The 26519-nt window shown below is 39.8% G+C and overlaps 1 protein-coding gene across 2 annotated transcripts in view; it reads right to left on the reverse strand.

The window, feature by feature from the left end:
- Positions 1-13539: 13539 nt before the first annotated feature.
- The window catches only part of LOC148353155 (anosmin-1), a 121141-nt gene continuing 108161 nt past the window's right edge, over positions 13540-26519 (reverse strand). For both annotated transcript variants that reach the window (XM_088353102.1, XM_088353103.1), the window contains exons 11-14: positions 23514-23685; positions 21825-22045; positions 18228-18369; positions 13540-14373 (exon numbers count right to left, since the gene is read on the reverse strand). In XM_088353102.1, coding sequence (XP_088209228.1) covers positions 14315-14373; positions 18228-18369; positions 21825-22045; positions 23514-23685 — 594 coding nt within the window. In that variant the 3' untranslated portion in view covers positions 13540-14314. The remainder of the gene's footprint in view (positions 14374-18227; positions 18370-21824; positions 22046-23513; positions 23686-26519) is intronic.

Raw genomic sequence — 26519 nt, forward strand, 5'->3', positions numbered from 1 at the left:
CCTGCTGCACTACATCGCTGTGATATCACTGTGGGTTCAGCCAATCAAATTTAAAATTTGTTCAAATTTGGAAGGTGTAAAAAACGTTACTGCTTTGACAAACATAGCGGGCAGTAATTCACCTCAACGATTGTGCCAAATGCCCGTCGTCAATATTGAGGCTTTTATATGTGTTGCAGCTGTAGTTTTAATAAATGTTTTATAGCCATAAAATAGTTAATGAGGGTCGGATTGTTTCAGGCTAGTAATAACTTGAAAAAAAGTTATTACTAGTTATTACTGGCTATCTAACTCCCTTTTAGTTTTTAACTGTTTATCTTTCTAGCTAAGTACCAGGCTACAATTTATAGCTATATATATATATATATATATATATATATATATATATATATATATATATATATATATATATATATATATATTTGTCTTATTTTTTTATTTTTTCCTTTTTATAATCAATCAATAATTTAGAAAAAATCCATTATTCTAATAAATCATAGTAGCATTTATTTTTTTCACTCTACCACAAGATGTCGCTGTGTTGTCTAACTCATTTAAACTTTGAACTTGTTAATATCGTGCAACTTTAATGTCAATGTCACTCAGAATCTCTGAATAACTCACAACAAAATGTTAATTCAAATATTGACTTCTCAGTGCAACTAAAAATAAACTATGTTATACAAGAATAATCTTTGCTTTTTATGTGAGACACACCGACGGAAAACACAGGAAACATAATTTGAAATATTTACAAAAAAATAGAAATGCCTTTTTTATACTCAACAAAATTAAAGTATAAAACACATACGGTAATCCCTGTCGGAACCAGAACAGCTGCTAGACCCAAACGCGCAACGTTTCACAACGAACTTTACTGCGGAAGCTGAGAAGTCAGGTATGGGAAAGCAAGCGCCAGCAATCCGGCGATCGCTGGGCAGGAGGAGCAGGGAGCTCACTGGTTCGGAGCGTGGTGGATGGGCAGAAACGCGCTGAGTAGCCGGGACGGGCGATCGGAGCATGGTCGAGGGGCAGAAACGAGTCGAGTAGTCGGAACGGGAGATCAGAGCGTGGTCGGTGGGCAAACACGGGTCGAGTAGCCGGGGTGGGAGATCGGAGCGAGGATGAAGGAAGAAAAAGTCAAGGAACCGGAGACGAACGGGAAGACAGGGGCAGACGAGCAGGATACAAGTAAGGACGGGACAGACGGAGGCCAGAGTCAAATAGTGCTTGCCTTGCATGTGCGGAGGTTCGCTGACGGACTGAAAAGGACTGAATGGAAGCGTTGAGTTTAAATAGGAGGGAAACTAATCAGGCAACGAGCAGCAGCTGGCGCCCAACAAGCGGCCACAGGTGAGGGCAATAGGTAATCGTGACAAATCCTTGGGGAAAAATGTGTAGTTTGTCACTGCTGATATACAGCGCCGTGAAAAATTATTTGCCCCCTTCATGATTTCATGAGTCTTTTTGCATATTTATCACTCACAAAAGTTTCAGATTATCCAACTAGTTTCAATATCACACAGAGACAACCCAAAGAAATACAAAATGCCATTTTGAAATGTTGATTCCATTCACTAAGGCTCAAAATGTGAAAATGTAATTGTCCTCTGAACCTTATAGCGAGTTGGGCCCCCTTTGGCAGTGATATTGAAGATCAAATATTGAAAATGATTGGTAATTAGTCATTCACAACGCTGTGGAGGAATTTTGGCCCATTCCTCTTTGCGAAATTGTTTCAAATCTGCCATATTGGAGGGTATTCTATCATGAATTGCCTGTTTAAGGTCACACCAAAACATTTCAATTTGAATTACATTAGGACTTTTTTTTCAGAGGTGGACTCACTGGTGTGTTTCCAAGAGTCAAACCCAGGATCGTTGTCCTGCCGCCTGATCCATGAGTGAATGTGTTTGAGGGCCCGAACTGATAAGCGGACATTATCCTTCAGGATCTTCTGGTAAACACCAGAATTCATTCTTCTGTCAACCGCAGCAAGTTGTCATGGTTCTGAGGCAAAAAAGCAGCCCCGGACCATCACAATGCCACCACCATGCTTAACTGTTGGCATTATGTTCTTTTTCGCAAATACTGTGCCATTTTTATGCCAGATGTAACGGGCTGCACACCTTTCATAACATTCAATGTTTGATTCATCAGTCCACAGAATGGTTCTCGAAAAGTCTTGGGGATAATCAAGATGCTTTTTGGCAAATGTGAGACGACTGACTATTTGTGTTCTTTTGTGACAGCAGTTATTTTAGCCTGGGAACTTTCCTATGGTTGCCATTTTTTGGCCAGTATCTTTGCTATAGTGGAGTCATGAACACTAACCTTAACTTATTGACAACGAGCACAGATTAATGTAGAGTACAAGTAATAAATGTCTTCTGCACAGATTGTCCCACCTCAACTGTGTATGCCAGCATGTCATGTGTCACTTAGTTGCTTCTCTGATTAGTTTTCTCCTTGTTTGGGCCAGGTCTTGGTAGGTTTGCACCGGTTTTGTGCTCCCTCCATTTTGATTTTATTGCTCACACGGTTCCCCGGGAGATGTGTAGATGTTGTGAAATCTAATTGTATCCCATTCCTGTTTTGAACTTTTTTCCCAAACCTGCCTATACTTTCACTAGGCACTGTAAGTTTATAAATGAATAGAGACCATCGACATCAGTCTCGACGAAACGCAAATGTTAACTTCATAGCGGCTAACGCCCGGCAAATAAACGTGTCTAGCACATTCTCGGGTCTGTCGGCGCTCTCTCTGGTCCTGATTAGACTCGCATGGAGCATCTCTGCCGGCCGACACAAAGCGCCTTTCATGTTGTGGCCCCCGGCTGGTCCCACTCAGCAAACCCTAAACTGAAACACGCCGCAGCCCCCGGGCAAGGTCAGATTTCTCACCCGATCCGCAGCATTAAAGGTGCATTGCTTTCCCTAATGGTGGCAGAGGGGGGAGGGGGAACATTGCGGTTATTTTTCATCAATCTCACAGACAATATATTCCATCTCATCGCACCCAGAGAGGATGGTAAATGAATGGAGACCATGTGGTTGTAATCTGCAGGGAACGTCTGGCGCTGCTTTATGACCCGAAAGTCACATTAACGTTCCAAATCATTCAGGTCACGATCGATGGCGAGAACGAAAAAACAGACCTCCACTAATCTTGTTTTGGATCAACACCTGCTTGTTTTCTGTAGTACTTTGGAAGTACTTTTGAATAATTGAATTTTAATCAAATATTTTGGATTGAATATGAATCTTTCTGATTGTTTCATTTTTGTTGCGGTATAAAAGCTATAGTACCGTGAAAATTCTTATTACATTAACTACAACTTTTTCATGATCCCTTTTGACTTTAGGTGTAAATTATCCAACCTTTTAAAATGTTATGATTCATGCTTTGTTACCTCCACCAAGGATAAATTTGTTCATGTTTTGTCTTTGTATTTATTTGCTAACATATTCAACATAATCTTCCTATGATAAGCAAAGATTGTGTTTTCCTTGGTTATTCCTCCAAATATATAATCATGGCTATTTTTCCACTGATCTTTAGTTCCAGATTGTATTATAGTAATAATAATAATGATAATAATAGGAAGAAGAAGAAGAAGAAAAGAAGAAAAAGAAGAAACCCTACATTGAACGGCAGCTAATAGGTTTATTCTGTTGTTAATATTGGACGCCTGCAAAGGATACCAATGCGCCAATGCAATTCTACTATTAGACTTAACTGTTTATCATTACTTTAAATATTATGCACTTGTTTACATCATTATCACTATTGTCCAAAATATTTGCTGTTCTTTGATTTCCACATCATTTAAGGTGGATTCGCTTTTCGTAACCTTATAGACTTAATGAAAAAGAGGGCTCAGAAAAGGGCCTTAAGCATCACATTTGGAATTTAGCATTTACTGTCTTCTCCTGTTGTCTTTGCAAGTTCAAAATTCATTGATGTCTTCTCTCCTTAGTTTGAGTGTCAACCAAACTACCAAATATTCAGGGGCCAATTTAGTCATCAGCTAATATCAGCACCTTTAAAAATAAAGCTTTTACCAATACAAACATCTGGTATCACTACTCACACGTCCCTATATAATACCGGTAACATCCAATTTAGGACTTGCATGACTTAGGTCCGTTTTCTAATAATATATTTGGCACTGCAGCGCATAGCGGCCCCGCAACGCGTACAACAAGTTGGATTTTTAGCTGTTGTGCATAGATATACATCAGAGGTGTCAAAATCATTTTCCATTGTGGGCCAAATATGCCCTTGGTAGATGTCAAGTGGGCTGAATTATTTGATTAATAATCGTGAAAAAATCAGAATTTCACGTTTTTCCTCTATTGTAATATAAAGAAGCACAAGAACATTAGGAAAATGTTGAAATTCAATGTACATTCCATTTACAAAGCGTTTATGAATCACAAAAATCCCGTGTGCCTTGATAAACCTTCTTAGGGGCCGGTCCCCATCCGCGGGCCTTATGTTTGATACCACTGATATTTAATAAATTGCAAATTTTAGCCACCATTTTCAATTATACCAATACAATTTTGAGTACAGTAATCCCTTGCTTTTACGCTGTTCACCTTTCATGGTTTTGCCACTTCACGGATTTGCATCGTGCATTGTGTTCTACATCCTAATTGGCTAAACAGTCTACTCGCTTATTATTATTTGATGGTACAGCAGTTATTTATGAAAAACAAAGATAAAATTAAACATAATACAGTACTTTTATCTGTTAAACAAATACTTTATCCTTTAAAACGGTTTATTCTTTGCTTTCAATGAATACGTTTTTAATTGTATAATAATTGTACAAAAATATAAAAAGGTTCCTAGTTCACGGATTTGCCTATCACTGGTTCTTTTTGGAACATAACCGCCGCGAAAAACAAGGGATTACTGTACTCAACTTTAGTCAATACCACTTGCACTTTCTATAAATAAAATAAAGATAATTTTGAAGAAACAGATGAACAACTGTCTTTATAATTGCATGATATTTTTGGCGTTTTTTCAAATTTCATGTACCATTCTATCGCAGGGTAGATAACATGTCCGTATCAGAGTTTGGAGTACTTTAATCAAAGCTAGCCTATAGACGCCTACACGAAATTTTATTAGCTCAACCAACAAGTCAGGGAGCCGGAGACGATCGGAAATCCAGGGGCAGACAAGCAGGATACAGGTAAGGACGGGACAGATGGGAGCCAGAGTCAAATAGTGCTTGCCTTGCATGTGCGAAGGTTCGCTGACGGACTGACAAGGAGGGAATGGAAGCGTTGAGTGTAAATAGGAGGGTAACCAATCAGGCAACGAGCAGAAGCCAGCGCAAAACGAGCAGGCACAGGTGAGGGCAATGAGCAATCATGTTATTTACGAGCCACAGACCTTAGGGTTTTTTTGTGAAGGCGTTCAGGTAGATTTCTTAGCCTGACAACAACTAATGGATAAAATGTGAGGTTTTTGAGTTTTTCCTTGCCCTCATGTAGGTTTTAGATCAAGGGATGGTGAATCTGTAGTGTGCAATGGTCTGTGGTCTGTGCAGCACTTTGAGACTCTCTGTGATTCAGGGCTTTACAAAAAAAACATGACTTGACATGAATTGACTTGATTGGTTGAATGCTTAAATATAAAAGCAAACATCTGGAACTTGACAGTGTGTATCATTTGACCACTCGATGTTTATATGTGGTGTAGTGTAACTGGAAACAAGTGCTAAAAAGCTAAATGAATGATAGAAAGTACGTAGAATGAAAGTAACCAAAACACACCCGTTTACTCATCATTTTATTTGCCGATCCTTTTTGTGGTTTTTGTAGATCCTTAACAGCAAAGTGGCGGACAATGTCAGCTCCCAGTAGGTAAGGCCCTTGTTATGTAAGAACAAATTCTCAACCTACGAATATGCTCATTGTGAAAAGGCAGACTCAGAAAGTGTTTGTGTTTATGTGTGTATCATTCTCCTAACATATCTTTGTTAAATGCCAGTGAAAGAACAGTTCTCCTTACAAATCTACCAGAATAATAGGATGTGCTTAGCTAGCAACCAGCCAAACAAATAATCCCGCAGTATTATGTGTTTCATTTCTAAAGCCATATGCCCTGCCTGACTCGACTAATCGGAATGCAATCATATGCAAAGTGCATAAAACCTGGCGAAATGGCACACAACATGTTACAATTCTCTGACCTATTATGGAGTTTTTTTTCTCCCAAACTTCCTTCTCCCTTTTCAGGTTTTTTTCCTTTCCCACTTGGATGTTTTGCAAGCAGTCTAAAAACAGGCCGGTTGGACCGTTTTGTTTTTGAGGTTTTCACACTTGAGGACCGCTCTGTGTCTGGACTCATGTGACAGAATGCAAGAGAGTTGGCCCACATAGTTGGTCTTAGAAAAAGAAAAGAAAAAAACTTGGCTAAATATTGGCTTCACGCCAAGAAAGAGTGGGATTAGCATGCAGCGACCAAGTAAAACTAATCTTGTGCGACATAACAGAAGTGTATATAAACAAGAATCTAGATGACTGAATGGTACCGCCCACAGATTATCAGTCCAACACATAATGTCCTTGTTGAATCAGAATAGTTAAATTGGAATCTCTAAAGATATTTGCACTGAGCTTGTGGTCAAAAACAGTGACATGTTGTGAAGTTCGTGTTGTGAGCCACAGTCAGATTTACAAAATAATAGTGTTGTGCCATGAATTTTACACTTAGGCCTTTAACTCCAGTCTGAATATGATTGTTGGTGAACCGGCTTTAAGATTGGAACCGAGAAAATAGAAAGCTTTTTTTACTTAATAAATACTCTAATATAGATCAAAGCCAAAGAACAAATCCAATATACAGACTTAAGCATTTGTTTAACAAATAATAGTACTTTATTCTATAACATTTGTTTTATTTTATTTTTTTCAAAAAAAAGTATTGGCTCCCCAAGAACTTGTCGTCATATCGGCACATTTCAGGCTTCAAACTGAAAGCTAGGAAACCGAAAGTATTTTTTATGAAACAACTGCACATGAGCCATGTGGACATTATTGGGATAGCAAAAAAAAACCTTCCTTTAATATTTGGACAAGTCCAACTTTGCCAAAACCCGAGAAATAGAAACCTTTATTTATTTATTGTTTTACCATCCTTTCGACTAATATTACGGGCCATGGGCTTCGGGATTTTTTGTGAAGGCCGCCAGGTAGAGTTCTTAGCCTAACAACAAAAAATGAATGAAATGTGATTGGTTAAATGGTTAAATATAAAAGCAGACATCTATGAAAAGATATGACAAAAAATATTGAATGGCACACCTCGACTTGCTTTTAGCTTGCTAATATTTTCAATAATTCCATTGTTTGTTGCTGAGGAGTACGCCAAATCAGAATCGTCAGTCTCTCTCTTTAGTTCCCTGCCATGAGGCAAGAGAATTGCATGCCTCACTCAGCATAGTGATCAAGAAATCCCATACTAATTGTGATAGGATTGAAATGAATTGTCTTTATTGTCATTGATAACAACACAGTGAACATTGTTTGCAAATATATTCACACACTTGTTTAGGATGGTGATGGCCCTTGGGAAGAAATTGTCTCTGAGCCTGTTTGTACTTGTTTTAAGGGACATGTAGTGCTTCCATAGGGCAACAGGTCAACGGGGAGGGGCTGTGACGAATGTCCGAGGTAATTTTAACAATTATTTATTTCTTAATTTGGATAAGTCTGTTTCATGCGTTACGTTTTAAACACCCTATTGTGATTACACTACAAAGTACGTATCAGTGAGTAGGTAATTACCTAGGCCACTTTTAAAGCAACGTTGTACCGTACCCTGTGTAGTTCAAGACCCATAACAATGCCCGATTAAGGAGAGTCCTTTGTATTGGTTATGGTTTTCTACAATAAGCAAAAACTTTGTTTCCAGGAGTCAAACCCAGGTCACTTGGGTAAAAAAACGGGATTTGTAACCATATAATTAGACGAGTTAATAATTCAAGGATTTATTACAACAATTGTGGAGTTAAATAAAAACTTTAACACTAAATAAAAATTGACACTTAATGTTGTTCGGCTCTGCTATTGTGATGATTGGACGGAATCTCGATGCCTATTTTCTGCTGACAAAATGTGTATTGAAAACACACGCCCTAACAATGACCTGAATTCACTGCAGTGGATTCAAACTTGTATCCGCTAATTGAAGCAAATCTTGAGTTATTTGTTCACGATGCGCAGTGACGTGTCCGTGGAGGTTGAATGCCAACTTGTTTGGGAGCCTCGTGTAAAGAAAGCAGATGGTGTTGCATGTCTTATAAACACATTGATTACAGAGAGTTCAGGACATGTGTTTAATTGAATGACTTTGCATTAAGATTGCTTGACCCCACAGCTTTGTTGTAATGGTGCTCATTTTCGAATCCATGGCGTTTTCTACTTTGTACCTCAATCCTCATTTTGTAGCATTATAAAGGGGGATCATTTGGACTGTTGACCTATTGTTGTTTTTGATCAAAGAAACTCAGTCTCAGATTGGCCTGCCATAGAATGTCATAGGATCACATAGCGTAATATTTGTTCCGCCTGTCAATAAAATGATGTCCACCAATAGCAGAGCAATGAGGCTAGTGTACATAAACAGGTTAATTTTGATATTTTCTGAACTGTGAACGTAAATGGACCACAATTAGTGAAGAACTGTGACTTGTACTGTGTATTCCCAATAATGATGATGATGATGATATGCTCAACGAATGACGCCGTGCGATGTCTCTGTAAAGTGTAGTGCAACCAAAAACGAGTGCTAAAATGCACAAAGAAGAAAACAGACTACTGTAAAAAGTGACCAACACACACCATTTTTCCTCTCATTTTTGCCAAGCCTTTTTTGGAGTATTTATAAAATTATTGTCCATATGTATTATTGTGAATTTTCCTGCGGGGATGAATAAAGTATCTATCTATCTATCTATCTATCTATCTATCTATTACAAGTATTTTTCTCATTGCTTAAATCAATTTCGTTTTGTTTTTTTAATGAATGGAACAATTCTACCGTTACGAGGCGCCAAAATATAGACACTTTCCCTTTAAAGAGAATATTTATATTAGGAGCACCTGAATATATTATACTATCTCTGGTTTAAACGGCACAATATTTTCTTAATCAATTTTACAGCTGACATTATTAATGATTTGGGTCGGGGCTTGTAAATACGATTGGGTGGTTGGTCTTAAAGTCAGACAAGTTGAGAAACATTGATGTAAAGTAAAATCCCACAAACAGTAAAAGTGAGTTATTTGATTCTGTTTTCCCATTATTTCGCTTTAACGGCTAGCAAGTAGTTTGTCTCTTTGTTTTTAATGTTTCCCAAAATGATCATCGTCTGAGGTAATGTGCCATTTTACTGCTTTCCTGTACCACACCACGTTTTTCATAAAAGACAGGTTATAGTTGAAGGCCTGTTTGAAAACCAGTCACCAAGGCAACAAGTCAAAGAAAAAACAAAATGCTACATTTTTGACAAGTGAGTGAGATTTGGCCAAGGAGTTGATGCTTTTTCTAGTAATGTGTTAAGTGGGTTTTAAATGTTTGATGACCATTTAACAAAATTAGACACATAAAAGCCAAGGTAAGCGCTGTAAAGCAACAATAGATCTCCTTGGATCCCACTGGCAGCCTAGCTTTCAAAAGACTCACGCGTGTATTACCGTGCGGGTTCAGGAGCACGTCGGAAAAATGATGTCACGTAAAAAAAAAATAGTTTGTTGCCGTATCTACAAACGTACGGGAAGACACGGCCGTCCAAGGCAAAGGCCATAAATCAGCAGCATCCACAAACACCGCCAACTTCTCTCCCAGCCTGCGCTCATCTTGGATCTTCTGACACAAAATGGAAAGGTGTGCCTTGGCCTGAAGAAGCCACGTTTACTAAACGCCGGGTAAATCAAACTTGTCAAAAACCCCTAGCAGAGGGGGTGGGGGGACAGAGCGGCCAGGAGTATCAAGGTTATACAGGCAATATCTCATTGCATGCATCTTATAGATGAAGCTATTCAGTAAACCTTTGCTGTATCGTGGTTTACTTTCTCAGTTTTGTTGCATCGTGCATTATGTACTGCATTATAATTGGCTAAACAGGGCTCTGCCCCTTTTCTGCCTGAGTCTGCTTATGCATCCTATTAAAGGATTTTATACATTTGACTATAAAGGATTTCATACGACTGACTCATAATGCAATGAAGATTTTCACTGAGTGGGCTTTAGTTCAATGTACAAGGTCAGGGCAGGCTGTTCGAAATGCATAATATTTTGTCTAGAGAATTTTGATAACAGGACTAGTGGAGGCGTTGTTGTTTTGGGAAGCCAGACATCAAGGCACTCGTGGATGAAATTATGAAGCCCAGGGGGCTTCCTTGGCACGCCCATGGCAGGAGCCGAGACGCCATCTTGCGGGGAGACGCGGGCCAATAAGAGAAAGCTAAAGGACTTTAGAAGAAGGCTTCAAACAGACTCCAACGTCACTTTGGCCGTCTTTGATGGAGTACACTTAGTTCTTCTGTTAATAAAATCAATCTGCCCCCGTGTACAAATGTCGGATTTCCTGTTCATTTTTCTCTCAAGAAACAAGCGCGCATAGATTGTTGGGTGAATGTAGATTGTGTTTGGTTAATGGAGTCAGATAACTAATTCAAACAATTAGGTAAACGGTACTTTTTGATAATTAATTCCCAACACCATGCATAATACAGCTTGATGAATCTACATTCCGCAAGCGCAAATCTTCTTCAATTACAAGTTTCTCAGAAAGCCATCGTGTCAAACAATCGCTCTAGACCTACAAAAGCACCAAAAGGCAAAGGAAGATGCTTTTTCTATCGCTGACAAAGTTGGACTTGCCCTAAGTTGGACTTGTCCAACTTGCGGAAGGATGGTAAAGGAATAAATAAATTAAGGTTTCTATTTCTCGGGTTTTGACAAAGTTGGACTTGTCCAAATGCTAAAGGAAGGGGTGTTTTTTTGCTATCCCAATAACCTCCATATGATGGTGCCAAAATATCATCTGAAGTAAAAATAACAGTGTAATATAGCAGCAAGACTATTTTTTAATTTGACAGTACGGAAGTTATTTATAGAATAAACAAAAAAACCTTTATATAGTACAGTACTTTTGTTTGTTGTTTGGAATCTTATTTCCATGTAACATTTTTATGCCACGTTTTTGTTTTCCAACAACGTCCACATGATGGTGACTATTTATAAACTACTTTATAAATACCGATTTGTGTGTGTGTATGTTTGTAGAGGATGGTGTAATAATGTCGCTGGTTCGCGCCTCGGCCGAGACATACCTAATTGGTATAATGGCGGCGCCCTCTGTTGGCTGCGGCTGCATCGACTCGCTACAATGGGTCAGGTGTATCGACATTTCGTTCTGTGTACATTGTTACAAAGAATGACAATACAAAGGAAATTATTATTATTATTATTAATAATAGTCAGTAGTCTGTAATAGTCTGTGGTCTGTGCAGCCCTTTAAGAATTCTTGTGATTAAGGGCTATACAAATAATAAACATGTCTTGCCTTGTATCCGACCCATAGGCCCCGAAACGGCTGAACCAATTTTCATGAAAATATATACGGTTGCACACGGTGCTTCTGCAACTGTCTCAAGCTATGTTTTCTGTAAAGACAGCCCCAATAAATCCCAACAAAATCAAAGAAACATCTGCTTTCGTGTGGCCTGAGATTTTTTGTTGTAATTATAAAATCAAATGTAGAAATAATTTATGATTACAACTTCATGATTGTGTCTCACGTGAAGTTGTTTCATAGAAAATACTTTCGGTTTCTTAGATTTGAGTGTAAAGCCTGAAATGTGACGATACGACGGGGAGCCAATACTTTAGCTAGACCCTGTATATGGAAAAAGTAAAAAGTTGATCAAATAAAGTTGTCATGATGACTGATTAATTTCACCTGTGCCCGCTCGTTTGGCGCCAGCCTCTGCTGGCTTTCTGATTGGTTCCCCGTCCTACTTAAGCTCCGTCCTTTCACTCGCCTGTTGTCAGTCCGTCAGCAAACCTCTGTTTCTACAAGGAAAGCATTTTGACTGTGACTCCCGTTGGTCACGCTTTTTCACCCGTTTTCCACCTGTCCGTTCCTGATTTCCCCGTTTGTCTCCAGCTACGACACGTTTTTTGACAGCTACGACCCGTTTTTTACCGCGACCACGTTTTGATCTCCCGTCCCGGCTAACGACTCGTTTTTTGACCCCTATTAGATTTTAAATATTGTAATGTACCATTTACCAAATTGTTCGAATTAGTTATCTGACTCCATTAAACAAAAACACAACCTGCATTCACCTAACAGTGCGCATCCGTTTCTTGATGGGAAAATATGGACAAGAGACCGGCATTTCTTAAATAATTTAGCTAAGTGAACTCCATTGAATATATAGCCGAATTAGCCGAAGTAGTGTTTCTTGAGTCTCCGTCAAGCCTCCTCTCTCGAACTTCTGCTTTTCTTCTCCCGGCCCACGTTTTTTCCGCAAGATGGTGTGCCGGCTCCTCCCATGGGCGTGACAGGAAAGTCCCCTCGCCTCGATATCTGAAATGGTCAAAACATCCCCGAGCGTTTCTACCTCACCAAGGCCGTCTGCGTCGAGAAGTGCTGATTATCTTATCAGCCCTTTGTCCCAGTTCCCCGCTGTTCCTGTAAACATCATTCTCCACTAAGTTGCATTGAACTCGCCCCACAGCTCAGCCAGTGAATATATTTTGCATTTAAATGTAATTTGTAGTTGATCGTACAAAATCCTGTACAGTCAAATGTATAAAATCCTTCACCCCGACCACGTTCGTCTCTCCTGTCCCGGCTAATGACCTGTTTTTTCCGTCTACTACTCAACGATCCCCATCTCCAGAAGATCCACTCCCGCATTCGGAACACGTTCCGATTCTGTGAGCGGCTTGCTTCCCGCGTCCAGCGAGCACCGGATCCCAGGCGCTGCCTTTCCTCACGATCTCAATAAACCTGTGATTAATGTTTCGCATATGGGTCCTAATTCCGTTCTGGCTGTGACAAAAGTACTTTTATTTGTTAAACAAAAGCTTGAGTCGGTAAATTGGATTTGTTCTTTAGGTTTGATCTATTTTTCAGTATTCAATAAATAAATAAAGGTTTCTATTACTCGGGTTTTGACGACATACTTTTTGGAGCGCAGCACCTGCAAAAAAAAAAAAGCGATTTCTGTGTAATGAAACAAAGATATGATTTTTCAGACCCAAATGTAGCTTTTATTTCCCTGTAATTATTTCCAAGCTACAGGTTTACAAGGGTGAAAGGCTATTGGGCATTTTTCAGATTTAAGGCGGATTTGAGGTGGCCTCGTCGGGCTGTATGAGCGGATGATTTGGACTCAGAAGGTCGCGACTGTTTTAACGCCAGCGAAAATAAGCGGCCAAATAGCTTGAGGCGCGTGTTTATTTACCGCTCACAACTGAACAAACACCACACAAGATCTGGTTAAGGACTATTTTATTACTTCGCAGTTTGTACAGTTTCTACCATGGAAAAATAACATGTAACATAAGACCCTATTTACAATTCCATTTTTTTACAAAATGTCTTTACAAGAGTTGTTTTGCCCCCTCCCCCCTCAAAAAACACTAAACAAAACAATACTAAAACACGCACAACATCCAAGCATCCATGTAGTGGAATACACACATAAATAAATATAGACATTCACTGACTGTTCCACAACATTTCTACAGCCGAGACGACGTAGAATGCATTATATCCACATGTTATAATTTCATTGATAAACATTACATAGTATTCCCAGTATAGTTCTTTGTTAATCCGTTAATGGAATATCGCTAAAATATTGAAAAAAGGAACATTTAAGGGGTTTTTTTTTCATGCTAACAGAACGCAAACGGTCGTCATGCAAAAACCACTGCAAGCTCTCCATTTGAAGCAAATACTTAAAAAAGGGACTACATGCAACAGGGCTATTTGACATTTAGGCCAAAATAAATAGAGCTGGTCAACATTTTCTTTTTCTGTAATTGCTTGAAATTCTGATTTGGTAGTAAAATTGTCCAAATGAAAACTGTACAAGGCTTCCAGAAGGCTTTGGAGGGGAGGTCTTGAGGGATTTTCTTTTTTTTTTGTTTAAAAATCGGAAAGTTGGAAAGGGGTACGCGTCGGTCTTCAGGGCAGTTCACAATTCCACATTTTGTAGTCTCTGACAAACGGCGGTGAGAAAGATCCACTGGATTTTTTTCACATCAGTGTCTTTCGACTGAGGGTTTCTGGTGATGGGGATGGTGCTGCCGGAGTCTGGGCCCTGGGAAAATAAAGATAAAAATTCAATCTGCGAGCCACCACGGAATTTCGGAAAAGACAGATGACTCTTTTTATGGAGCGTTTGAAGGACAGCCGAGAGGCGAGAGGGTTATTGCGCCAGAAGACTCCTGCCCGGAATCTTTTCAAAGACGTGTTTTCATCTCATTCAAGACTATTGGTCAAACGGCGACCTTGCAAGGTTATTGGTTTTGTATTTCACCGACTCGATGAATTTCACTGCCGTGCTCCACCCACACATAATAAGTAAAACGCTGGTTATCTTTCTAGTTTCTCTTTATTTATTCAGGCGAAATGTGATTTTAACCTCAGCACAATATCAAGGTGGTAGGTTGATCCCTTAACCCAGGGGTGTCAAATTAATTTTAACTCTTTAACAAAAATTATTTCGGGGGCTGGACTAGTAGATTAGAGAGAAAGAACATGAGAGAAAGAAATTTGAGAGGGAAAGAAAAAGAAAGAGGGTGGGACAAAGAAATAGAGAAAGGGAGAAAGAGAAAGAGAAAAGACAGAGAAAACAAGATAGAACGTATAAACACAACATATACAGAGAGAAATCGTGAGAGAGGGGAAGAGAAAGTGAGAGAAAGAACGAAATCTAAAGAGAAATAGAAAGAGAGAAAGAGAGAATGAGAGAAAAGAGAAGGAGAGAAAGAGAGAAGGGAGAAAGAGAGTAGGGTAAAGCAAGATAGAAAGAAAGAAAAGAGAAAAATAAAAAAGGAAGAGTAAGCAAAATAAGGTAAAAAAAACAGTGAGAGAAAGAGACAAAGAGGAACAAAGAGAAAAAGAGAGACAGAGAGAGTGGAAGAGAAAGAGATAGAGAGTTAGAGAAAAAGGCAGGTAGCAAGAGAGCGAGAGAGAGAGAGAGAGAGAGAGAGAGAATGAAATACAAGTATATTGTCTTTGTGAGAGGCACCTGGCTTTGGCAACATCAAGTGGACATATTTCAACCTGCAGCTTATTTTTCTCTTGCGCTTCCCTCAGCGTTGTCTCGCGGGCCGGATTGACTCCCTTAGCGGGCCTGATCCAGCCCGCGGGCCGCCTGTCTTGCACCCCTGCCCTAACCATTAGGGTTGCAGGGGCACCATTTCCGGTGGTGTGTCATGGGCAAGTACAGCCTGCTGGCACCCGTTACCAAAAAGGAAAGCGTCAGTCTGTGTGAAACTTGGGACTTTTTATCTGGTGGCAAAAGGTGGCATACAAAGGGTAAATGTGTTCTCTAGCCAAAAAGAGTGATTCCATGTTGTCAGTCTTTCCAAAATATTTTGAATGTCGGTGTACCTTTAAAATTGTAGCGGCAAATACAAGCTATTGTCATTAGCGCTTTGCTTTGCAGACTGATGTATATGCAAAGTCTGACAGTCAAAGTCTATACAGTCACAACCATTCGGGAACGCAAGCATCGCTAATCTGATTTAAAGAGACGAGCTTGTCACAATGATTTGCGGCATCACACGTTTTTGGCGCGTAATCTGACACGTGCTTGCGTTCGTTTCGATTTTATTTGCCATTCTGGAGTCATGAAAAGGACTGCGCTTCAAAAGAGAATGAAAAGATGCTCTAATTACATGTTTGCCTGATCTTTAATGTGTAGATGGATATATGTTCTTTTGACTGTTTCACATGTATACAGTACAGTACAGTCTATGCATGTAAGGGGCACTATGTCACAGTGAATTTTACAGTTGAATTCGATTTTATACTTCGTGATCATAGTTAAATCTATTTAGATATTTTTAACACCGAAAAAAAAGTCAAGTCTACATTTCTCATTGATAACTTCCAGAGCTGAATGTCTGATCCAATCAAATGTATCTTCATTTGTCCAATAGACTTAAAGGGTGGTGTGTATTTTTGACCACTAGTCTCTATGTCGCTGTAAGGCAGGGGTGTCAAACTCATTTTAACTCGGGGGCCACACGATAGAACAAACATTCTCTCGGGGGCCGGACTAGTTGATTGAGGAGAAAGAAAAAGAGAAAGAAATAAGCGAAAGAGAGGGAGAGAAATTGAGAGAGTGTGGGACAAGGAAAGAGAGAAATGGGAAGGAGAGAGAGAGAGAAAGGGAGGGAGAAAGAAAGCGACAAAGTGAGAAAAAAAGAGCTAACAAGAGAAATAGGGAGAGAGGGGGGAAAAAGAGAGAGAAAGAAAGAAACCCAAAGAGAAATTGAAAGCGAGAAAGAGAAGGAGAGAAAAGAGGAAAGAGAGAAGGGGAAAGCAAGAGAGAGAAACAGAGAAAAGGAAAAAAGGAAGAGAAAGCAAAAGAAGGTAAAAAGACATAGAGAGAGAAAGAGACAAAGAGGAACAAATAAAGAGAAAAAGAGAGACAGAGAGAGTGAAAAAGAGAGACAGAAAGTGAGATAAAAGGGGTGGAAGAGAGAGAGAAAGAAATGCAGACTACAGCGTCTTTGTGAGAGGCTTTGGCAACATCAAGTGGACATATTTCAACCTGCAGCTCGTTTTTCTCTTGCGCTTCCCTCAGCGTTGTCTCGCGGCCCCGATTCACTCCCTTAGCGGGCCTGATCCGGCCCAAGGGCCGCCTGTTTGACACCCGTTCTGTAAGGTGTAGTGGAATGGTCTCCAATGTGGTGCTGGGTCATTGTGGTTTTCTATTAAAATGGTTTGTTTTTTAGTTATTGACTGAGTCTGTTTAATCCTACTTCCAATTATTACCCTGGTAATAACACGGTAACAACAAATTGAAAAGCACTGCAATAGGTAACTGCTAAAATGGTTTCGAGACAACTGCACATCAAACCTGCTGCTACTGCAAGTGTCCATCAGATGTCACTAATTTACCATAAATACACAATGTACATTCTCTGATATCAATAAAAAAATGAGGATAGCTGGTTTTGATTTTTTGTTGTTTTTACAAAAAAAAATGTGTGTATCGTGATTTTCTGGAAACTATCGTAGTCATCTATGGAAGATTTGTAGTATTTTGGTAGCACTGTTTTCACCTAACATGGGAAAAAAAACTGCAGAAAAAAATTAAATAAGATACACATTACCATTTTAAAAATGACAGCCAGTATTCGTGTCTTTATACCTAATAGTCATATTCACTGTAATTGTTCCAACAATAAACAGCAACATTTGACTTACAATTCCAACCATGTGGCTTATGCATGAATGCGGCTAATGTATGATTTTTGCTGTATTACTTGAGAATTAGCTTTAGCTAAAATGTTATTAAACATGACAAGAGTTTATGGAGCGGACTTGTCCCGTTTCAAATAAACAAAACTACTAAAAAAAAAAAAATAGAATTGCTGTATTACGGTATTTAGTTTCTGTGTCTCAGTGATTGTTACCACTGTTAACGCTGTGTTACTTGTGTCTTGTTGCCTTTTTCCAGGTATGTTAGTTGTTAAAACTTTGAAAACGTTTTCTGTGTACCATATTTCTTTGAAAATATCCCATGTTTCAACCGTGGGCTCATAAGGATGATAGTCAAGTGCAGGTTACGTATGTACAAAATGTTTTTTTCCTTTTAAACATGAATTGGGTGCAGCTTATAGTCTTAAAATGACAGTACATGCAGTTTATTTTAATGAGTTCCTACTTACTATCAGTGTAAATGTTTGCCTCTATATGTGCCGTTGCTGTGATAAGATCAATCTAGCATGGAGTCTGTGTGGGAAGGGCTCCATTTCCCGGCACTTCACACCATAAACGGCATAGAAAATAGATGAGTGGTTCCCCAAAGGGCTAATCATATTGTTGTGCGTCATTTATCTGAACATGTTGACACCGCTTGAAAATATAATCGTGAGAAGAGCCTGATGTGACTCAACCGGTGAGAGAAGGGTCGGGAGTGACTTCATAACTTACGGTGCTGATTGACTGGGAGGACGTCTGGAGTCTGGAAGGTCTTGACCGTGGCAGGGCCTTCTCCTCCGCTGGTTATAACTTGCACCTCCAGTCTGTAGTAGGTGGCTGGCCGCAAGTTGGACACGACTAGCAGATTGTGATCCTGCAACGAGATCATGCAATCAGATGAAATCCTGATGCAACTCTGCAAAAGGGTCAAGGCTTTCTTCATGAAGACCCGTACAAAAAAAATAGAGAGACCGTTTGAGAACTACATCATACTCTCTCATGTATAACATACTCTCAAACATGCACAACTATACTCTTATACAAACTCAGTCATGCCCATAAACAAACACTATTATACTCTCTCATTCACATCGCTATACTCTCACCCGTACATTTATACACATACTTCTACCCACGTTCACACTATAGTTTACTATGCTTTCACATACAAACTACTATTCTCACACACGTACTACTTTATTCCTGCACACACATTACTATAGACTTACACACACACTATGGTACTCTCTCTCACACCTACTACTCTTTCTCACATACCATTTAAAATTCTATTATTAAAGGGTTTATTAACATCTAGAGTAATGATCACCCCAACTTTCAGAATGTTTTTACTATGAGTACTTTCGGTAACTATGGGGATCCACATTGACCTGTGTGTGTATATGTTGTACAATTCAATGTTAAACTGGAGTTGCTCCAAGCATATAAGTATGGATGAGAGAGTGTATTAGTATAGAATAGAATAGAATATACCTTTGTTGTTATTGTTACAAAATGGGTTGAACATATTGTGACAACGAAATTGGACGTGGCACTCCAGTTTCACATTTAACAGGGAGGATAAATGAAAACAAAGAAGATAAAGGAACCAAGAAGATAAAGGTTATAATTTACACAATATTTACACAAGAAGTGTGGGCATGTAGGATGTTACATACAATTTTGAGATCATATTAGAGTATAGTATTTGAGAGAATATACTTGTATGTATGTGACAGCACGGTAGAGTGTGTATGCTAGTATACTATTATGTGTAAGAGAGTATGATAATATGTGTGAGAGAGTATCGTAGTGTGCGTATTAGATTATAGTAAAGAGTGTAAGAGAGTATAGTAGTGTCTGTATGAGAGGTTAGTGGTATGTTCTTGAAGGTGTTAAGTAATGTGTGCATGAAAGTTTAGTAGTATATATGAGAGAGTAGTGTGTGTGTACAAGAGTATAGTAGTATGCATGAGAGAGTATATACAAATACAAATCACAGCTTTCGTAAGACCTCGATGGCGTCTCTGCAGTCGGCACGATAAAGTGTGCGGTGGGCGGTATTATTTATAGCCGAGTTTAGAGGCTGGAAGGTGCAGATAGGCACAACGTGTCGTTGATAGATCGGATGATGTCAAAAAGCCCTTTTCTTTTTCAGATGAAAGCGGAAAGACGCCAAGGCAGATGAAACGATACGAGAGCGTGAGATACACCGTTTTCCCGAGCGCGCAAGATTCATGAGAGAAAGGCTACAGGGTGCGAATCTAAGACTTGCTTCAACGCTGGGGAGTAGAACACAAACCTAAATAAATCTTACGCAAGCGACCTGCATCATAATTTATCGTGTACTTCTTACAGGAGGTTTCAACATCGTATTGATTCAGGAAGGGGATACGTGGGCTCTTTAGTCCCTTGTGCAGATCACAATATTGCAGAATGTGAAAGTGATTGATGCAGTTTGTGTACAGTGCCTAGTAAAAGTACGAAAGAACTTTTCGTCATATTGCCACATTTAAGGCTACAAACTTAAAACTAAAAAACTGAGAATATTTTCCAAGAATTGTGAAAAGGAACCAAATTATTACAAGATTCTATATAATATTTAAAATAAGAAAAAACTATAAAGTAGGTGTTGCAAAACTATTGTCGCCCTGTTCTCTCAGCTCATCCAACTAAACTCAGATGTTTCCTTAATGATTTCTGAATGATCCCATGTCACATCCCTTAAGCACTGTGCGAGCAATGATATCAAATACAGAGAGCATAAAACCACCAGGAACTTTCAGCCCAAACATGAAGAAGCAACCAAGAAAGCCAAGATCCTATTGGATAACGTGCAGGCATACACAGGTAAGTTGGAATAATATGTGCATAAGACAACTATTAGTCATGCTGTGTATAAATATGCCCTTTATGGAAGAGTGGCAAGAAGAAAGCCATTTCTGAAGGATTCCAAAAAAAAGGCCTGTTTGGTGTTTAAGAGAAGTCACACAGTAGACACAAATAACAAGGTGTTTTGGTCAAATGAGACCAAAACTGAACTTTTTGGGCTGAATGCAAAGCGCAACGTTTGGCAAAAGAGTAAAACTGCACATCACCCAGAAAGCACTATCCCTACTGTCAAACATGGTGGTGGTCGCATCATGCTCTGAAGTTGCTTTCTTCAGCATGGACTGGAAAGATCGTTAGAGTTTATGGGACGATGGAAGGAACCAAATACAGGGTGAATGGGGTGTAGGTTCGACTTACTCTACTAGAATGGTTTAAAACTGACAGTATAGCGACAATATAAAGGTGTTAGAAAGACCAAGCCAAAGTCCAGCCCTTAATTTTATGGAGAATTGAGAGATCGAAAAAATGCTGTGCACAAATTGTCACCATCGAACATTAAGGAACTTGAGCTGTTGTGTAAGGAAAAGAGGGTAACTATTTTTCCTTCAAGATGCGCAAAACTTAAAGAGACATACTTGTGGCTGTGATTGCAGCAAAAATAGGTTGCACCACAAAGTATTTTATCGATGAATTCAAAGTCTGGATTATGGCAAAATGTCAAAAAGTTCCAAGGTCAAGTATGAATGAATGAATGAATGAATGAACTTTATGCGAACAATAAAATAAAAACAGAACAAAAACAATAACTCAACAACAAAATAATATTACATAATATGTTCGAAAAGGGCCCTGCAATTGGCTGGCAACCAGTTCAGGGTGTCCCCTGCCCACTGCCCGATGATTGCTGGGATGGGCTCCAGCACCCCCGCGACCCTACTGAGGATAAGCGGTGCAGCTGATGATGATGTTCGAAAAGGGGTAGTCAGAAGCAAATGCTTATATTTCCTACCCCTTCATCTTCCCTATTAAACACACCAATTTATAAAAAAAACAATTTTAATACTATTATAATAACAGTAATGATATGACAACAGCAACAATAACACAAAGTTAATCATAGTTCTAGACGCACTATTCCCAATCTTGTATCACTCATACCCGATTTTCTTCATCTCTGTATTCCGCCAGGAATGTTTATTGTATTTAAATTGAATAGTTGGACATCGTTTGATCTGGTCTTGCAACCCATTCCAGAGCTTGACTCCACACAAAGACTCACACATACTTCTCACCTTTGGGATCATCAAATTCACTACAAGTACTCAAGGTCAATTCAATTTACCATGGCCCGATTCAATCTTTCCATTAGCTATAGTTTGAGATTAACAGATAGCTTTCAGGTGATGCTCCAACAGAAAGAGTGGAATAGCGCTTAACTTGACGGGCTACCATGGTAACCAGAATCGAGCCATGTGCAGAAGCGGCGGTATCCCTTACCGGAGGCAGGATCTGTGATTGCGAAATGATGCTGTTGGGCAGGCTATTCTGTCGACTTTCGGTGGTGATTTCGGCCCAGGTGACTTGAAAACCCGTAATGCGTTGGTGGGCCGCCACCCGAGACACGCGCCACAGGAAGCTGCCGCTAATGTTTTCTCCGCTGATGGAAAACGTTGCTGTCAGGTTCTCCGGCTTGGCCAAGACTTTAGGAAGTGCTGCAGCTGTTCGGGAAGAAAAGAGAAATACTTTTTGAGTTTCGTCCCGAGTACTCGGTGGAAGATTGATATTATTTCAGGTCGGTATGCTATCTACAAAGTGAGGCGGGGTCAGTAAATTACACTTCAAGCCTTAATAGCAAGCCAAGGACGTTTTTCTTTGTGACGACATTTCCGCAAAAGCTCAATCAATCACAGTACATGTTTTTGTACACTGGCCTTGCAGGAGGGTTGCTCTCCACAGAGATTTGGATAAACTGACACGAAGTACTTGTGTACGTGCCAGACTATTTCTTGGCCCAATCAGAAGTTGTTGGTTTTTTCCCCTTCTGTGGCAAAAATCCCAAAATGTTGAAATATTCCTTGGAGGTGTCCAACATGGGGCCCGAGGGCTGGGTCCAGCCCGCCATGGGTTTCAAAACGGCCCGCGAGACAACGCTGAGAGAAGCGCACGAGAATAACGAGATGAAAAACCAGCTGCCGTTTTAAATATGTCCACTGGATGTCGCCAAAGCGACTGTTGCTGTATTTCTCTCTCGCTCTCTCTCTCTCTTTTTTTTTCTTCTTATCACTTTTCATTCTTTTTTCTCTTACTTTTTTCCTTCTTTCTCTCATTGTCCCTCTTGCTTTTTCTTTTTATATTTCTTCCTTTCTTTAATCTCTTCTCCCTTTTTCTCAAATTATTTTGTTTTCCCGTCTCCCTGTCTCCCTTGTTTTCTGTGTCTCTCTTTTTCTTATCTCTTTATGTCTCTCTTTTCTCGTTCTCTCTTTCTTTCTGTCTCTTTATCTCTTTTGTTCTTTTCTCTCTCTTTCCAGCTCCCCCTCTATTTCTAATTTTTAAATATTTGTCCTTCTCTTTGTCTCTTTCTTTCTTTCTCTCCCTCTCTTTTTCTGTCCCTACATTTTCTCTTTTTTTCTTATTGCCTCTTTTTCTTCTCTCTTTCTTCTCTCTCTCTCTCTCTTTGGCTTTTTCCCTTTTTCTCTGTCTTCTTCTCTCGCTTTGTCCCTCTCTTTCTTTCTTTGATTCTTTCTCTATTTAATTTTCTCTTTCTCCCTTTTTTCCCAATCTCTCTTTCATTCTCATTCCCCCCCTGTTCTTTCCCCCTTTCTCTCTCTTTTGATTAGTCTCTCTTTTTTCTTTCTTTGCTTTGTTTCTCTCTCATTCTCTTTTTTTGTCTTTATTTTACTCTCTCTTTCTTACTCTTTTTCTCTCATGCTTTTTCCCTTCCCTTCCCTCTCTCTCTCTCCCTTTCTTTCCCTCACTCTTTCTCTCCTTTTCATTCTTTCTCTTCCTTTGATCTACTATTCTGGCCCCCGAGAGACTTTTTTGTCCCATGTTCTCACAGAGCTAAAATGAGTTTGACACGCATGGTTTAGATAGTTTATGGCTTTTTTCATGACCTTGATTAAACACACTTGCAGTGTTTAATTGCTAAATCAACAGTAATCAGAAAGAAAAAAGGAGAAAACTTGCCTGTCTCCCCTGGACAGGGGATGTGTTTATGAGTCTTGCCGCGGATGGTGGCACAGGATGGCGTGAGGAAGGTGATGCTCTCTTCCTTGGAGCGTCTCTTGGACTTGAGCATGTGAACCGTGACTTTGTACTTGCAGGAGAACAACAGGCCCGGGAGGTTGATGTAGTTCTCCTGAGCCAAGAAACACAACATCAAGTCTCGCTGATGATTTTGACATGACATCGAAGGGGTAGCGTCCCGCCGAGCCTTTGAGATAATTAAAAGCGCGGCGCCGGGGCGGATCACATTCCCGCTCGGGCTCAGTGAACACGGCCCGTGTTTCAGAACCTCACTTTCATTTTCTTCGCTGCAATAATTCAGTGGCCAAATCCATTACTGTAAGGACGCCAAATAGCACAAACATTGAACTGCTTTCTGGGTGTGAATTTTGTACTCTGAAACTTGGAGCAAACCCAGAATAAACAAACTAGCCAATCTGGAGATGATTGTAAACGAACCTTGGTTTGTGCTTCGAAAATGTCAACACAGCACATTGAGTAGTGTCATGTCCTCTAGTGAAGAGGGTTTGTGGTTTATACGTTTTAAAGCTTATAAGTCCATATTTGATCATCTGTAAGTAAGTTTTCTACTTTACGGTAGAAATATATATATAGATATATATCAGTGAGACTTCCAGACCTTCTCGAGCAGCGTTTCTCAACTGTGGTCGGGACCCAAAAGTTTTTTTGCAGACCCGTTTTCAGATAAATGAAAAATATAACTGAGGGTCATCTAAACCCCTTGACAGCAGATGGCAATAATACCCTGCCAATGCAAGTTGACACCCGCCATTTCACACCACAGAAAACCACAGAAAAAGTTTTTTTTACACGTGTTAAACAGGCCAAACGAAGATAGATGGGAGAATATATGATAAGGATTTTATTATCTTAAAGAGAGTGCCACTAAAGTGAAGCACTTTGGATTTCATTAATGCTGCCAATTGAGCATTGAAGAGAATAGTAATACTTGGAGTCATTACTTTGTTGGTCATTTTGTTTTGTTTGAAAAAAATTGAATATATTCTGCTATCGTTGTTTAAACTGCACAACCATTTCATATAATACATTTGAGAAGTGGAAATTTTATCTAGATTTGGGTCACGGCTCGTAATTAGGGTGGGATAGTGGGTCCTGAACCGGACTAGTTGAGAACGACTGTTAGTATCTACCTAAAAGTCTTGAATCACATGGCTTAACAATACATAAGGGGAAAAGATCATAATAATAATAATAATAATTTCCTTTGTATTGTCATTCTTTGTAACAATGTACACAGAACGAAATGTCAATACACCTGACCCGTTGTAGCGAGCCGATGCAGCCGCAGCCAACAGAGGGCGCCGCCATTTTACCAATGTTATAAGTCTTAGGTATGACTCGGCCGAGGCGCGAACCAGCGACCTCCCAGTCTCAAAGCGGGCGCCCTACCATCTAGGCTACTGAGCTGGTATGTAGACTTATCCAATTTTTCTTACATCATTGCTGCAATTTCCCTATTAAATGTATCCCTATTTTTTGGGCATACATTTTAAAAAATAAATGTTTTGCTTTTTTTTTTTTTTACACATTCCATTCAAGCAAAATTTTAAAAATGACAACAAAATAGAGGTCAATCTTTTTAGAACAGCAGTAACTATAACTGTCACGACCAGAACAGAAATAGGACCCAGATCCATAACGTTACTCACAAGTTTTTTGAAATATAGAGGAAAGGCAGCGCCAGCGATACAGTGCTCGCTGGACGCGGGAAGCGAGCCGCTCACGGAATGGGAATGTGTTTCGAATGCGGATTTGAATCTTCCGGAGCGGGAGATCGTAGCGTAGTTGAACGGAAAAACAGGTCGTTAGCCGGGACAGGGGATCAGAGCGTGGTCGGGGTCAAAAACGGGTCGTTGGCCGGGACGGGAGATCAAAACGTGGTCGGGGTCAAAAAAAAACGGGTCGTAGCAGGAGACAAACGGGGAAATCAGGAACGGACGAATGGAAAACGGGTGACAAAACGGGACCGACGGGAGTCAGAGTCCAAAATGCTTGCCTTGTGAAAACAGAGGTTCGCTGACGGACTGACAACAGGTGTGTGAAAGGACTGAGCTTAAAAAGGATGAGGAACCAATCAGGTAGCCAACAGCAGCTGGCGCCAAACGAGCGGGCACAGGTGAGTGTAATAAGTAATCATGACAATAACCATTTATAATTAAACAAACATACAGACATTTACAGGTACGTTTACAGGTATGTTATGTTTCCTTTTTTACCATTAAATAACAAATTCAAACAAATTGTTTTAGAACTTCCCAGAATCAAAGCAAAGCACTAAATTTGATAATATGCTTTAAAAAACTCCAAAGACACCTCAAACAAGGCACTACCCATTGAAAATTCTAACATGTGGAAATAAATTACGGAAACACATCCGCAAATGTTCATCCATTAGTGGATTTGGTGTCTGAAAAAAACATTTTTCATCTGCTTTTTAGGGAAATTCTGCAGACGTGTCGATTTTCAACACTCTTTTTGAAAAGAGCTGCACTTCTGCATGAACTGCCCCCTCCTTAGGGAGCCGACACATACATTCCCTCTGATAGCAAACAGCTTTGATTAAAAGTGAATGAGGCGCTGCGATTACATGAAAAGCACAGGGCTGGAATCCTTCCCGGCCATTTATAGAAGCAGGATGTATATTTCCTAGCAACCACAGTCGGGCTCCCTAAAGAATGTGTTGATTGGCCAGGTCTCTGCCACCCTGTATCAGCCTGAGCCCAAAAAGCCCCCTGTGCCTCCCTCACCTCCTTGACTAAGGGGCGGCGATAATGAAAATGTTGATACCGATCTGATCGAAGTAAATACACGGTAGTATCGATACAATACAATCCGATTCCGATCAAATGCTGATGCGATATAATCCGATGAAATCCGATACCGACCCATTTTTGCTTGGAAATGTCAGTTTATAATCGAATCCTC

This window comes from Urocampus carinirostris, chromosome 14, assembly GCF_059441175.1.
Source record: "Urocampus carinirostris isolate Australia breed hairy pipefish chromosome 14, RoL_Ucar_1.0, whole genome shotgun sequence".
Classification (NCBI taxonomy): Eukaryota; Metazoa; Chordata; class Actinopteri; order Syngnathiformes; family Syngnathidae; genus Urocampus; species Urocampus carinirostris.